A 14,027-nucleotide genomic window follows, 5' to 3' on the forward strand; every position below is an offset into this window, starting at 1 on the left:
TATGGCATAGACTGTGTGATACAGGAAACAAGCATGAGGGAAGACAGACATTTATGAAATCTATGGTCTAGTGATGTACTTTCAAAAAAAAAAAAAAGAAAGAATCTGTAAGATAGAAAGATCTTCCCATTATTAGTAGTCCACTCACAGGTCCAGCTGTTGAACATCTGTCAGACAGATGGACTATTCATTTCAACAAGGGAGGAATCACTTTCCTCATCTTATAGATCAAAATTCAAACAGGGTTTCAAGTATTTTTGTCTTCTCCCTCCAGCACTGTCTAAATTACCATTGAAAATACTAAAGAGCAGAGATACACATTAAGTCATTTTCTTAAGGAAGTTCCTAACAAATTTCAGGCTACTGGCAATTGATTAGACTTTATGAAGAAAAGCACTTTCACTATAAGTAAGAATTAAACAATAAGAATTGCTATCAGAAAAATTTTAAATGTCAGAAATTTCCCTTCCCCCCAAGAACAGCATATTATAAAGAAACAACAGCTCAGAAGCAGGGCTCAACTGCACATCTGCAACATCTGAAACTCACCTGCGTTTCATTTCCAGATGCAGAACACAGCTCAAAGCCTGTCCCCAAAACAACACACTAAACAAGAACTGGCCTAAATTAAACATCAGATCCACAACACACTGGGTTTCCATAAGTCAACTGCTATCTTAATTCTAGGGTGTTCATGTTTGGTAGCTAAAGGAAAGGAAAACTTACTTGAAAAAGGAAGAAGAAAAAAAAAAAAAGAGATGTGAAAACAAAATCCTATTTTTGTTTTTCTTTTACACAAACACGGCATTCTTTACTTAGATGAACAGATACATATACATTATAAACATGTACGATCCTGAATAGCTGGCTTTACAGCCAAATATACACAGAGCATGTTACGTTCTAAGATGTCACATTGCTGTTATTCAAGAGTTGATATTCTTCAGCAGCTTGAGTGTGAAGAAATTTGCAGGATCCTAGTCCTCTTTTGAGCTATACACAGCTCTCATGACTGGGAAGAAAGGCTATACATGTGCCCAAGGCTGTCCCTGTCCTGTCCTCTAGGCTGTGCTAACCATGACGGTGAGTCTTTCCCAGTACACCTTCCCCGACTATTCTGGAATTCAGTTCTAAACTCCAAACCAAACTAGGACATTACAAAGAAATTCTATTCCACAAAATATTACAAGAACCAAAATAGGAACTGACCCACTGATCCATACACGTGTACCCTTCTTCACATCCAAGGCTGTGTCAGGGGCACCTTCCTGCCTGACCTGCTCTGGCTTAGCTATTTCTGCATCGCTCCACATTGCAGGGTACAGGTCACTCTCATAAGGTTCTCCAAATCCCTGATCCTCTCAGAAACCTCCCTTTCACTTGTTGGCTTAATCCTTTTGAACATGGGTGACCAGAATTACATGCTGTATTTTGGGTGACTTTTCACCACTATTTCAACATAATGGCATTAATATTTCTCTATCCCTTAATGATCTCATGTGACTAACACAAGTTATTTCGATGCTATGGTGTGCTTTTCTGAATTTTACATAATCATTGGAAAGGCAGGTATCAAACACACCTGGCTTTGACTAAAAGAGAAGAACTTTATTTCATGGGCTAACTTTAGCTCCCTTGTGTCTTGCTTGGCCTTGCATGCATCAGCAGCAGAAGCTAAAGCTAACTTTTATAGGTGTAGACTGGTACAGCTGAGGAAAAAAACACTAGATTTCAGACGAGTCATTTTAGGTTTTTCAGACGTCAGGTTTAATAGGGCAAATACATTATCAATAAAAAAAATTCAAAAGCATTTCCTCTTGTCTGCCAAAAATACAAAAATGCCCTAAGCGCTGTATGTCTGGATACACGTCAACCATATATAGCATCTTCCAATGGGAACGGTTTTCTATTATGCACAGGAAGAAGCCCATCTTCTCTAACACATTTCCTTACTGACTCCACCAAGTCAGCTCCAGTCGCTGTATCTACTCCACCACTTTACCAAGCAGAGGGAAAGGAATCAAGAGGGAATAAATAAGGGTAAGTGTCAGTGAGGCATCTCACCAATTCCTCCTTTCTCCATTTTTGCCACAGTTCTTACTTCTATTTGACTGGGAATTTCTTGCTGTTTGTATATTAAATCAGAAAAGAGCGTCTTTTCTACAGATAGTGCTTAACATTTTTTTAGTCAGACACAGTCTGCCTTCTTAAGATGTCTACTTTGAAAAAAACAGCTCTAGTACATTTCATGAAAAATAACAGATGAATATCTAGATTCAGACCACAGATATTCAGACTAACTACTTGCTAACAAAGACAGGAGATTATTAAGATAAATATTTCAGCTTCTCTGTGATGAAGTTTATCATTTTATGTAGCATTAATTCAATTTAAAATATAGGAACGTAGTATTTAGATCAGGAACCTAAAGCTGTCTAACTTTATTTTGAAAAGCTAATTCCATAATCCCTGTAAGTAAACTGAAGCAAATTAAAACAAAACCAATCAATTTTCCCTACACTTTTAGTCTTTATTAACTGAAACTTCCTAGAGAAAAACAGTCTCAGCTTATTTTAAGTTTAAGAGGAAAACCTTTTTGGTTTTGAGTTATAAAATACCTCTACACTTGAAAACATTACTTTGAAGAAATTTTTTTCCAAATTCCATTCTGCGTTACCATAATTTAAGCTCCTTATTGCCTTAGTATCTCTTTTACTCTGTATTTTTTGTTGTTAATAGGTCTGTTTTACCTGCTATTTGTCAGGCTTTGTCCAGTTCAAGTTTAAAATTATACTCAATGTTCTGCTACTGCTTGTCTGCAAATAAAGTTATACAATTGCTTTCACTTTCTTCAGCTAAAAAGGAATTTTCTTTAAGTGAATAGTGTATAAAACCCCAACACTTTTTACAGTATCTGCCATAGTCCAAGTAGCATCCAAGGCAACACACAATTTTTGCTTCAATACTTACTTATTGCAAATTAATTGGAAGAAAAGAGAAGAAAACATATTTTAATTGTGGGCTGTATTTAAATCATCAAGAAAGATGGTTTTGAGACTGGAAATTCCCCAACCTGTGCAAGGGAGTTTGCATTTCAAATCCCAGCCTGGTCCCAAGGCTAGCTATGTATTTTTAAATGCAGAGAAGTAGTAGAAAATACAGGAAGGGAATAGCTGTAGAGGTTTTAAACTGGCAAGTAGAGGGACTAAAATGGAAGTCTAGTGGAATCCACTCTACAGAAGTGGGAATTACATAGCAAAAGGGATAACTACCTGCTAGCCCAAAGCATGGCTATTTAATCCCTAAAAGATAAGTAGTACCAGATATGCAACATTTCCAATTTTGTATTCATCTAAATCTTAAACTGTATGTTCTCAGAGATGCATGAAGCCACAAGGCAGCAAAAAAGAACCTTTTGCCACATAAAAATACATACTTCCTGGTTAGAATCTTCATAGTCGCAGAAAGAAGATTTTTAGACATTTACAATTATTCAATCTTTTAAGGTCGATTTTGAAAACTGAATTCAACACACAATTTTAACACTAGACCTGTGAAGATACAGAAACAGAATCAAAATCGTTGCCTAAAACTAACCTAGTTTTTACCATCATCTCCTGGTGACATTCTGTTCCACAACTTTGAACAATAACACTTTTTGTACAATTATGAAGGAAAAGCAATGAACTAGAGACAAAATGGAGGCATTGTGGTCTCTCCCAGTTGCATTTATACTACCGAATGTCAGGAAGAATGGCTCTGTGGGAAACACAGAAAGCTAAAATCTTCTTCCAAAAACCTAAACCTCACGACTAACCCTGAGAAAGAAATAGCTGTGTTCTGGTTCTGCATTTAGAAACATGCTAATGAATCATACTTATCAGATTATTGTTCTTATTCTCTGGGTAGCTGAAGCATGAACAAGACAGAATTCATCACTGTTGTGGGATTTGCCCTATCATTGCTGTTCCACGTGACCCAAACTGAAGTCTGTCCTCCCTCCTGCAACTGTAAGTCACTGGGAGAAATGAAGGGTTTGCAAGTAGACTGCAGCTCGAGGCAGCTGACGGAAGTGCCAGCCTTGCCCCTTGACACCAAGAGGCTTTATCTACACAACAACAGCCTGACCTCGGTTCCTCCCGGTGCCCTGGACAGCTTGCGCAGCCTGAAGGAAGTGAAAATATTTGACAATCCCTGGAACTGTGACTGTCATATTCTGTATCTAAAACTCTGGTTAGAAGACATCTCTGCACCTTCTCTTGGGAACATCAGATGCGCAAGCCCAGCTTCTGTGAGGATGAAGACCTTGAGGCAGCTGACTGGGAACGAGCTGGGGATTTGTAAGAGGCTTCTCCCAATCAAGTGTCTTGAGTTCTTTTGGCGAGACCTCATTTTAATTGCTGGAGCAATAATTACACTTATTTTAGTAGCATGGGCTCTGAAATTCTCAAAAAAGCTGGTCTGCCAAATAAACCTAAGCCTATATGACTCTAGGGGCCGACTGTTGTGGAGGCATACCTCCAAAAACCACAAGAAACTATGAGCTGTTCACTACCACTAGCTTGAACAGAAACATCAAATTATTCTACCACAAAAACACACACGCACTGGCAACGCTACTTTTAACGGTGAACATGCTACAAACAGATCCCAGGGTTCAAAATCTGGGTCCTCAGATGGGCAAGTTTGATTTAATTTCCTTTCAGAAATAAACTTGGTGATGTATTGATGGGCAAGTTTCATTCTACTACCATCTACTCATATGAAAAGCATAATATCCCTAGCAAAGCTGGGATAACAAAGTGCAGCATGGGGCTTTAGATTGAGAAAAGGAAAGGAACAGAGTCAGATGTTTTCCCTATGCTGTAAAATAATGATCTGGGAGACAACATGCCCATTGCAATGTTAAAGTCTGCAGATGATACACAGTGGGGAATAAAAAGAGGGAAGTTACAAATTCAAAGAGCCGTAGGTTACTTGGAGTGCCAAGAAATCGAAAGCAAGATCGTACATCTAGAGACAAAAAATGGGTTGAGGACTCAATTCAGAGAAGGCAAATGATCTAGTAAGAATGATCTCCCATGCATGACATTGCAGCAAAGGGCTAACGTGATCTTTTCTTTTTAAAATAGGGAACAGCATTTAGGGATAGAAAGATTTATTTACTTCCCTGTTTAGATAAACTACAATAATCTAGTATCAATGTCTACAAATGAGGAAGAATTAGCTGCAGAAGAATCAGAAAAACAACTGTAGTGCAAATAAAGGATTGGAAAATATATCTTAGAAGGAGCTTGACCAATTTCATTTAATAAAGAGGAATTCAAGGAATGACAAGATCATAGCTTGTATGAATCTACATAAAGATAAATTTGTTAACAAAGGGCTGGGAGTAGAAATTAGAACATCAGACTAGGAACAGGGCTCAAAATCTAATGGTGAAAATAATTAAACACAGAAACAGCTTGTCAAATGTCATGCTGAATTCTATAGCTTAACCAACATTGGGCATTTTTTCAAATTGGTAGGCACTACCTGAAATGAGAACTATTTTAACAGAATTGTATGTGATGCCCAAAACATTACAGCTATTCTTATTGTTTTGGTCACCTGCAAAATTTATGGTGGAACAGGCCGTGAAAAGAGAGACCACAAGGGCAGTACGTCACAGGGACATCCTTAGAGAGCACTGGCAACGGCACTTAGGAGCTCAGTTGGTGCCGGCTGAGCCGCCCTCCTACACCCCACAGCAGCAGGAATATTCCACTCTACCTTCTTCTATTGCATACCACACTCTTCACCACGAGGAACTCAAAATGCAGCACAGAATTTGCTTTTTACAGTGTGGCATCCCTGCCACAGGAGATGAACCATAAAACCCAGAAATAGCAGGGCTCAGTAAGGCTGCATTACGCTCCCATGCAGACCTGAGTAAAATTACGGCTTCAGATTTATGCATACATTTCGATCAGGTCAGCCCAAACACACAGAATTTCTCTGGCTTCATTAAATATTATTCTACATAAATAACCTCTGCAGGAGAGAATTTCAGAGAAACACATAAGAACATAGTGGTGTACGCACTTAGATAATTTTAGAGTATTTTCACTGCGCTGAGCTTGTCAATTTTTCAAAAGGCAACCACCATTTTGTATTAATGCAGAATAGTACAGAAGAAATGCACTCTGTGATCTCTCATGGAGAGTTTCCTAAATGATATTTCTTGTTTCCTCAAAATAAAATAAATCTTCAACACTAAAAGCTTATAACTTTCTTTTGTGCCTATAAAGCTAGATATGTGTTTTCAATCCCGCCACAGAAACCAGGCCATGCAACCCAATGAATTTCAACAGCCATAGAGCATGACCTATACCAAAACAATATTCAATATGCAGGTGCAGTGGATGAAGTTAGAACTGTGCATTGGAACACAGTCATCTTGAAAGTTTGCTAGGGTAGATAAAATTGTAAACTGCTTTACTGAATAGCTTTAATTGTACGACCATAAGAAAATGAGCAATTAGCAAACATTTCTGATTATACCAACCAACACACTAAAGAAGATGCAGAGAATCCAGAAAAAAGAAAAGTATTTGAGAGAACATGTCTTCTGACTTCATGAGAAGAAAGAAGAGGGAATTTCTTCTATGGCAGTATTTCACATTCTACTAAAAAAGTATTGTATTTGTCACTTCCTAACCATTTCGCTTTTATCTGGGAAAAAAAAAAACACAACCAAACCCAACTCTGAAAAGGGGAAAGCTGGAACTGCTAATTAAAGGCTCAAGAGCAACAGTCAACTGTTTATCTGGCAAGGCCACTAGGTCGTGCTTGAGCCACATACCCTATAAAATAAAAATAAAGAATAATAAATAATGCTGCAGTTGCTAACAATGTGCAGAGACAGGAAAATATGTCAGCTATCTAAATAAAACATGCAGTGTTCTAAATAAAACAGACAGCGTTCCCAAAGGAGTTTGTAAAGAAAGTGTTCCTATATCATGCCTGCGAGAGTGCAAACTAGTGAATATATGTTTTCACATTCCTTGTTAGCATAGGTATAATTGCTGACATTAACTGCAACTAAAAACTTAGGAGTTTTGGTTCAATATTTAGCAAGACAAGTAATCATACTCAGAATGATTGAGCAAGACCAAAAAATTATTTTCAAACAGCTCACGGTAATACAGAGTAGATTTGTTTAAACTGCAATTCGGCTTAAACTGCAATTCAATTAATGTGGAAAATATTTGCAGGCTTCATTTATTAAACAGAATGGTAGGTCAATCACCTTTTTTCTTGAAATGCTCGAGATTTTCATAACGTTGAAGCAAAAAGAGTTGCTCAATCTGAACAACTTCTGTTTAGCTTAATGCTTTCTTTCTGTCTGGGATCTACAGTTAGAGTTCATTCCAGACCCAGTGTTTGAGTTCATGCATCAGAGAAGTTTGCTCCTTTTTGCTCCCCCCAGCCCCCACTTGACACTAATGAATGTACAAAATTGTTTGGAAAATAGCTACACTGCTTATGTGAATAAACATAAAGGGAGGCTTAGAAACTAGGCACTTTGTTGTGACCTTACAATTCCATCCCACACCCAAACTACTTCAAATGCTACTAACAGCAGTGGCAGACCCTTCCTGGCTTTGGAACATGTAATGCCCCTTCACAGCTGAAACACAAAGACATTTGATTTCAACAGGTCTTACCACATTTGACTTCCAAGTTTCCCAATTACCCCAAACTTGATGTCACAGCACCTTGCATCCATGACAAGCATTGTCATGGGTTTGTGTTTCACCTTTAGGTAGCTGGTTTCTAATGTATTTGGATTTTTTTTCTCCACTTTTCCATTAATCCAATACATCAACTGGAAAAAAAAATATCTTTAGAACAACGGAATAACTCCCACTAAAGCAAGTGCAATATATTTAAGTGTCTAGTGCCTGAAATTTGACTGTAATAAATCGTGGCTACAAACATAAAGGACCCTTATTAAAGGGCACACAATGTAGGATGCAGCATGAAACAGGGGTGAAAATCACCAGTTTTGGTGATTTTTTTTTTACCCCCCCAAAAAAAAGTAAAATCTGTTCTCTCTATACAGCAGGCTGCTCAGGTATCTTCCCAACGGCATAAATGTCTCACATGGTCCTCCAATGAAACATGAAAGAAAAAAGAATTTATATTCATATAGGGTATATACGTGCAATTGCAGTAACATGAATATTGGATTCTCGTAACACTGGAGTACTGGATTGCTTGTAACATGGTCTGATCACATAGCATGTAACACTCTATTTGGATGTATTACCAGGTATACTTAAACCACTTCCCTGGGCAGTATTACCCTTTAAGACGACTTACAGTCAATTCTGAAGAGACTAACCTTTACACCGTCCGGTGTGTCTAATGGTTGAAATTGTTCATACTCCTTTTTTGCTCTCGCTGTTTGTTTGTTATCACAAAGACCACCATCAAAACAATGAGTCACTAATCCTCTTGAACAAAGTAGATTATTATCCTTCAGTGTCTGTCCCTACATCCACTCCAAAAAGCAGAAACCTGTTTTCATTAGGTATACCACTAAGCTGTTTGCAGTTATTTTTGGTAAAGCTAGAAAAGAAAACCAGTCTGCATTGTAGCCTTATTTTAAATTCCCTACTGTTTCAAAATCTGGCAAAAAAAAGCATCTCAGTGGAAAACTAATGAATTCTATAATAAAATTTTGTTATTACATTGCAGGGGTTTTGGCTGAAGATCCTTAATTCAGGTTCTGGAAATGGAATAAAACAACTTTTCTGATTATATCATTACTAGATGAGACAATTATTTCATTCTTAAACAAAGATTAAAATGTATCTAGTTCTTCTTTTTCCATTTTCATTTATTTATGAATATTTTTGAGCAGTAAATTTAATTGCAGGCTATGAGATTACCCATTGGCACAGCTCCTTTCTTGAAAGGTGCATATTTATTTACATGACTCCTGTTCGCTACAATAAACTAGTAAGGAAGAGGTCTGGGCATGTAACAGAAGAGTTTATATAGATCTGTTATGTAAGAGACTAAGCATCCTCTAATCCCTCACTCATGCCTTGGATATAATTATACCCTCTGCTGATTAATATCTTTATGAGTGAAAAAATGAACACTAGATGGTTGCTGTTTCCTATAAAATAATGTGACTATTTTACTCCGTCACAAAATTAAGAGCCATCCCTCTGCCTCCTGGCACTAACAGGTCATCAAGGTGGAGCAAAGGAAGAGACAACCCTTCCAGTCCACCATGGGACAAACACTTCACAGCTAGGCTGCCAGTAAGTATGTTAGCCATCTTTTTGTTGAAGAGAGAACTAGTGTCCAAGTCTAGCATTTCAGGTCTTTTAAAACCTCCTCTGGTTTTAACATATTAATAGTTAGTACTTTATAGTCCCTAGAATTTCTCTGACCTACCGATGATGATATCACTCTGACTGGGGTGATCCTGAAAGCTCAATAGAATTACATTGGGGATAAATTCCCTCTTGAAGTATTTATAAGTTTCATTTGGATTGTTGTGTACAACCTTCACACAAGACCTACGCGCACATCACACAATGCTATTCTCCACTGTGCTTAAGGGCCACACTATTATTATTAATGGCAGGCGATTATAATGATGAATGTGCCACCAATCAGCTTTGGAGCTGTATAAAACACAGAAAAGCTCATTCCTTAAAAACTACCATGTCTGGGCTCAGAGTAGCCTGAAAAGCGCAAGCGCTCTGTCAAATACGACTGCCTCTGTGCATTAGTGGAGCCAAACTGTAATATTATTATGCAGTTATTGAGACACAGCAGTTTGGCCTTGCATCACCAATGCCACTCTGGATCTCTCTTCTGAAGTTAGCTACAAATATTGTTTTCTTCACCAGAGGTAGACTAGTATGTAAGAATTAAAGTATCTTTGCTAACTCACAAGACTGCAAGCAACAAGGAAAAAACTCTGAAAGAATATAAGAGAGGAAACAGCAGCACAATTTCTACTTGGGCAGCAGTAGCCTGGGCAGGTCACTGGTGCTCCTCAGAAGCCACAGCAAGAGCAGAGAAACCTGGGGAGGAACCGCACAAAGGACAGAGCACCCTGGATGTGAAGGGTGGAGATAAGCAGGACAGCAAGTGGAGAAAACAGTGGCATTTCCTACAGGCGCAGCTGATGTGAGGTTTTTTTTTTCTTTCTTTTTTTTTTTTCCTTTTTTTTTAATTAAAAATACAGACTTTTCTCCTGCACTCCAAGGACAAGTGGCTGGACAACTGCCAGCAGCATTCTACAAGCGACACTGACAGGAAGGGCTGATTCTTTTGGGCTCAGCACCACAATGGTGTACGTAACTACATGGCTTTGAGAACGGAGCCAGTCCACGCCTTCCTGCCTTAGCATGAGTGTCTGCTTGCAAAAGAGATGAGCAAGTGCATGGCTGTGATGTAAGTTACTTTAGAAGTGATGCTCATTTATAGTAAAATTACATGTTTGCAGTAAAAAATACATTCCACATGCTGTGGATTCACTGAATTTCCTTGATTTTTCCCCCCATGTTCTAAGGATGTTGGTATTTTGAGAATATACATTTCTCATGTGTTTCAAATTCCCCATTCTGCAGGCAAAGGTTAAACGAATGGGATCTAAGTGTACTCAATACCTTTTTTTTTTCCCACAAAGCAAGGAGGAACCAATCTGTAAGCAGTTTTCTTTCACCTAGAGTAACTCATGCACTTGAGTAACAGTATGGTGCTCCCCAGGAGCTCCAGGTAGCTCCATGAGATGGATGCATGGCTTTTGCTGTTCGGAGGGTCTTCTCTTAAACATAAGTAACTCTTAGATGTTGCAGTAATATATCTCCATGGTCTCACATTCAGATCTAACCTGAGAGGATTCTGACTATAAACCTTGCCTAGCCTAAGGCTTGTTTGGCAACCTACATAAAATTAGTTCATAGTAAATTCATACCAAAGACTAAGTACAGCTTTGTTCTTGGTAGTCAAATACATTGCAAAGTTAACGAGCTTGTATTATATTTACCATTTTGCCAAGCAGCTATGCATAAAAGGATTCAGAGTTAGTGTCCAGGCCTTAGCCCCAGTTCAAAGCGTTTAAGTATGCAGAAAATGAGTAATACACAATGAAATATTTTTTCTGTTAAGTTAAACACCAGCTATTTCATAAAATATATGTCACATAATGACAGTAATTTTTCACCTTAGTTGCACAGTTACTGCTTGCACTGACCAGATGTGGAACTGTATTAATAGCTGCTAGAATAACTCACCCGATAAAAAGTTTCAAACAGCAAAAGACCAAGAATAATCACAGCCTAAAAGGACTAGTAACAAACAGAAACTCCCTCAGGTGAACAGGAAATTTATTATTGAACTAGTAAACATATACTATAAGAACTAAATACTAAATGAATGCACAAAATATATGTAGAGTGGTAGTGAGACAAGCTTGTTAGTTGGCCTAACTACCACACTTGTATTCCTTACAGTAAAATAATTAGCCATTATACATACGTTCTCATACTGGTTTTATGCGTAAATGCACTGGTTTGGGAATTATTAAAATAGAATTTGAGGCTTCGCAAAACTGCTGTTTTTCTTGGACTCTTAAGGTCCACACACCTGTATGTTATGATTTATATCTGAATTACACTATTTTGCTACTTCGGCCTGCCAGCAGGAAAAAATGACTACACTGAAAAATTGACAATTCCTACTTAATGATTTCTTTGATAGTGCTAAGTTTATCGCAATGCGTAGTAATCCTAAGTTTATTTTAGTAATGCTGTTTATCTTCATGCTGTTTTTCTTCAGAGCACTACACAAAACAATTTCCAAAAGCGCTTAGAGTCTGTTGCTAGAACTCCTGTAAATATTTTGCTATTACATTGACTCCAATTAAATTTAGATTACACTCAATAATGGGTGTGTGACAACAAATTGCTTTAGTTGCATAATGGCCACGTGCCTGCTCTTTATACTGAATTCCTTCCCAGGGGCAATTTGCTCCCTGACATGCCCTCTCAGAATGCCTTCCCAATGGCATAGTCTCAGTTTATCCAGAGGATTGCCCATGGGCAGCAGCACTGATGTCACTTTAGCAGGCACACGGGTACTGACTGACATGGCAGGTTCATTTTAGACAAAATAAATCTGAGGTAGCCGACAGAAGTTCATTCAGATTTCACTCGTCTTTACTTACGACTTTCTTGCTTTACCATCAAGCATCCAGTCTTTTAAAAACCTGAATGGCACTGTTTTACACAAGCGCATTCTCTGGGAAAAGTGGACGGAACCCTCTTCCCTCTGAAAAGTATTAAGAAATGGGGCTATGGAAATCCAGAGCATTCATCTTAGTCCACCAAAAAGTCATGCAAAGCCCATTATTAAATGGCCCTGATTTAAAGGAAAGGACGTGTCAGCAGGGATGGATTACTAGCTCCCTTTTTCTCCTTGAATTATTTTTTCTTGTCTCCTCTTTAGGGGTCAGGAGGTTTTTGCCTCTGATACTAATAATTAATTTTTTGGCTAGGATTCATATATTGCCTCTTATGACCATGGAGAAGGACTATGGAACCTGACTCATCTGTATAAAATCGACTTTTGCCACCCATTCCTATCAGTAGTAGTACAAAGTAGTGGAAAAACGTGGCAATCGCCACATCATAAAAGGTCGCCTTCAAGACAGTAAAGCACTTAGAAGCAAGTGTATGTTTGACTGCCCTGAGTTTGCAAGGCAACTGCAAAAACTGGTAACTTAATTTTCAGATACGCTTATCAGAAGCTGAATTATTGGAAAGACTAAAACTAAAATAGCAGCAATTACAACCTGAAGGAAAAGGGCAACTGCAGTCCATAAAAGAACACAAATTGTGCATAACAGAACCTGAGCGATCCTGACGTGATTCCTCTAACTTTAGTAACAGCTTTGTCAGACAGCTCTGAAACTGGATCAACATTGTCATCTAGTGGCTGCTGAAAACTGCCAGTGCGAAAAATCCCTTGCAGCTTGTCAGGCTTTCGCACCAAGACTTCAGTAATGGGATGTGATAGAGTGATTTGCCAAACAAGATACCAGTTACTGCTAGCTCTTCCTAGGGTCTTAATACAGGTCTTCTGTCACAAAGTGTCAGCTGTCGCAAAACAGAAATTGTTTTCTGTTGACAGAAATCTAAAGTTACTGGACTTTTGGACACTGGGCAACACAATCTCCATTTACTTTCCTCACTGTGTTCAATCATTTTTAGACCTTCCTTAAGTTGCCTGCTACCACAACTCCCTAAGACACAGCTCAATCTTTTATTAAAACTTGACATAGGTTTTCTTTCCTCTGTTCTCCTGAAGTCATGATGAACTTTAATGTAAATTAAAATTTGACTAACCACTTTGGTACTGTAGCTTCATCCTATCAAGGTGCAATGAAATAAAGAAGAAAAAATTTGTAAATTAAGTACCTAAAACAAAATAATGATATCAAAGCAAACAGCACTTTGTGGGTTTTTTTTCCTACCATTCCTCTCCTGTTCCTGACAGTCTGAGACAGGTCTTTCTAAGATAGTTTCAAAAAAGAAGAATAAAACCTCAACAAAATCAATCCCAAAAGAAAAAAATTTAAAAATCTGTGGTAATCTGCCAGCTATCTTCAATAAAGTAAAAGAAATGGTTTTAGATGTATTACAATTTTAGAAAATATGCTGTTCTATTTTGCATAAAAATACACCATATGATTTTTCTCAAGCAGCTTCTTGGGGTAGAGATTCTTAATCTTTTTTTCTTAAGCACTTAGCTAGCTTCAGGTTAATGCATGTTGTGAGGGAACCTTGTGAGGGAAAACAATACATTCATGTTACAGATGGCAATTTCACGTTCACAGCAACTTTCAGCCGAGGAACTCAAAAAGTTTTCTGGAAGAACTTGCTGAGTGCACACTGCTGCAGAAGCCATACACACCAGTTCTAAGGCCCCCAAGCTTCTTCCTGATCAACACA

General features: G+C 38.1%; 1 protein-coding gene across 1 annotated transcript; it reads left to right on the forward strand.

Annotated features, from left to right (window-relative positions):
- The first annotated feature begins 1,951 nt into the window (after positions 1-1,951).
- On the forward strand, positions 1,952-6,225 carry GP9 (glycoprotein IX platelet). Its single transcript, XM_063347969.1, has 2 exons — positions 1,952-2,040; positions 3,910-6,225. The coding sequence occupies exon 2, from the start codon at positions 3,917-3,919 to the stop codon at positions 4,541-4,543; it is 627 nt and encodes a 208-aa protein (XP_063204039.1). The 5' UTR covers positions 1,952-2,040; positions 3,910-3,916; the 3' UTR covers positions 4,544-6,225.
- The last annotated feature ends 7,802 nt before the right edge of the window (positions 6,226-14,027 follow it).

The sequence above is a fragment of the Chroicocephalus ridibundus genome, chromosome 10 (assembly GCF_963924245.1).
Source record: "Chroicocephalus ridibundus chromosome 10, bChrRid1.1, whole genome shotgun sequence".
Lineage (NCBI taxonomy): Eukaryota > Metazoa > Chordata > Aves > Charadriiformes > Laridae > Chroicocephalus > Chroicocephalus ridibundus.

Excerpts from the sequence above, each read along its gene's own strand:
- GP9 (XM_063347969.1), top strand. The coding sequence starts at position 3,917 with ATGAACAAGACAGAATTCATCACTGTTGTGGGATTTGCCCTATCATTG.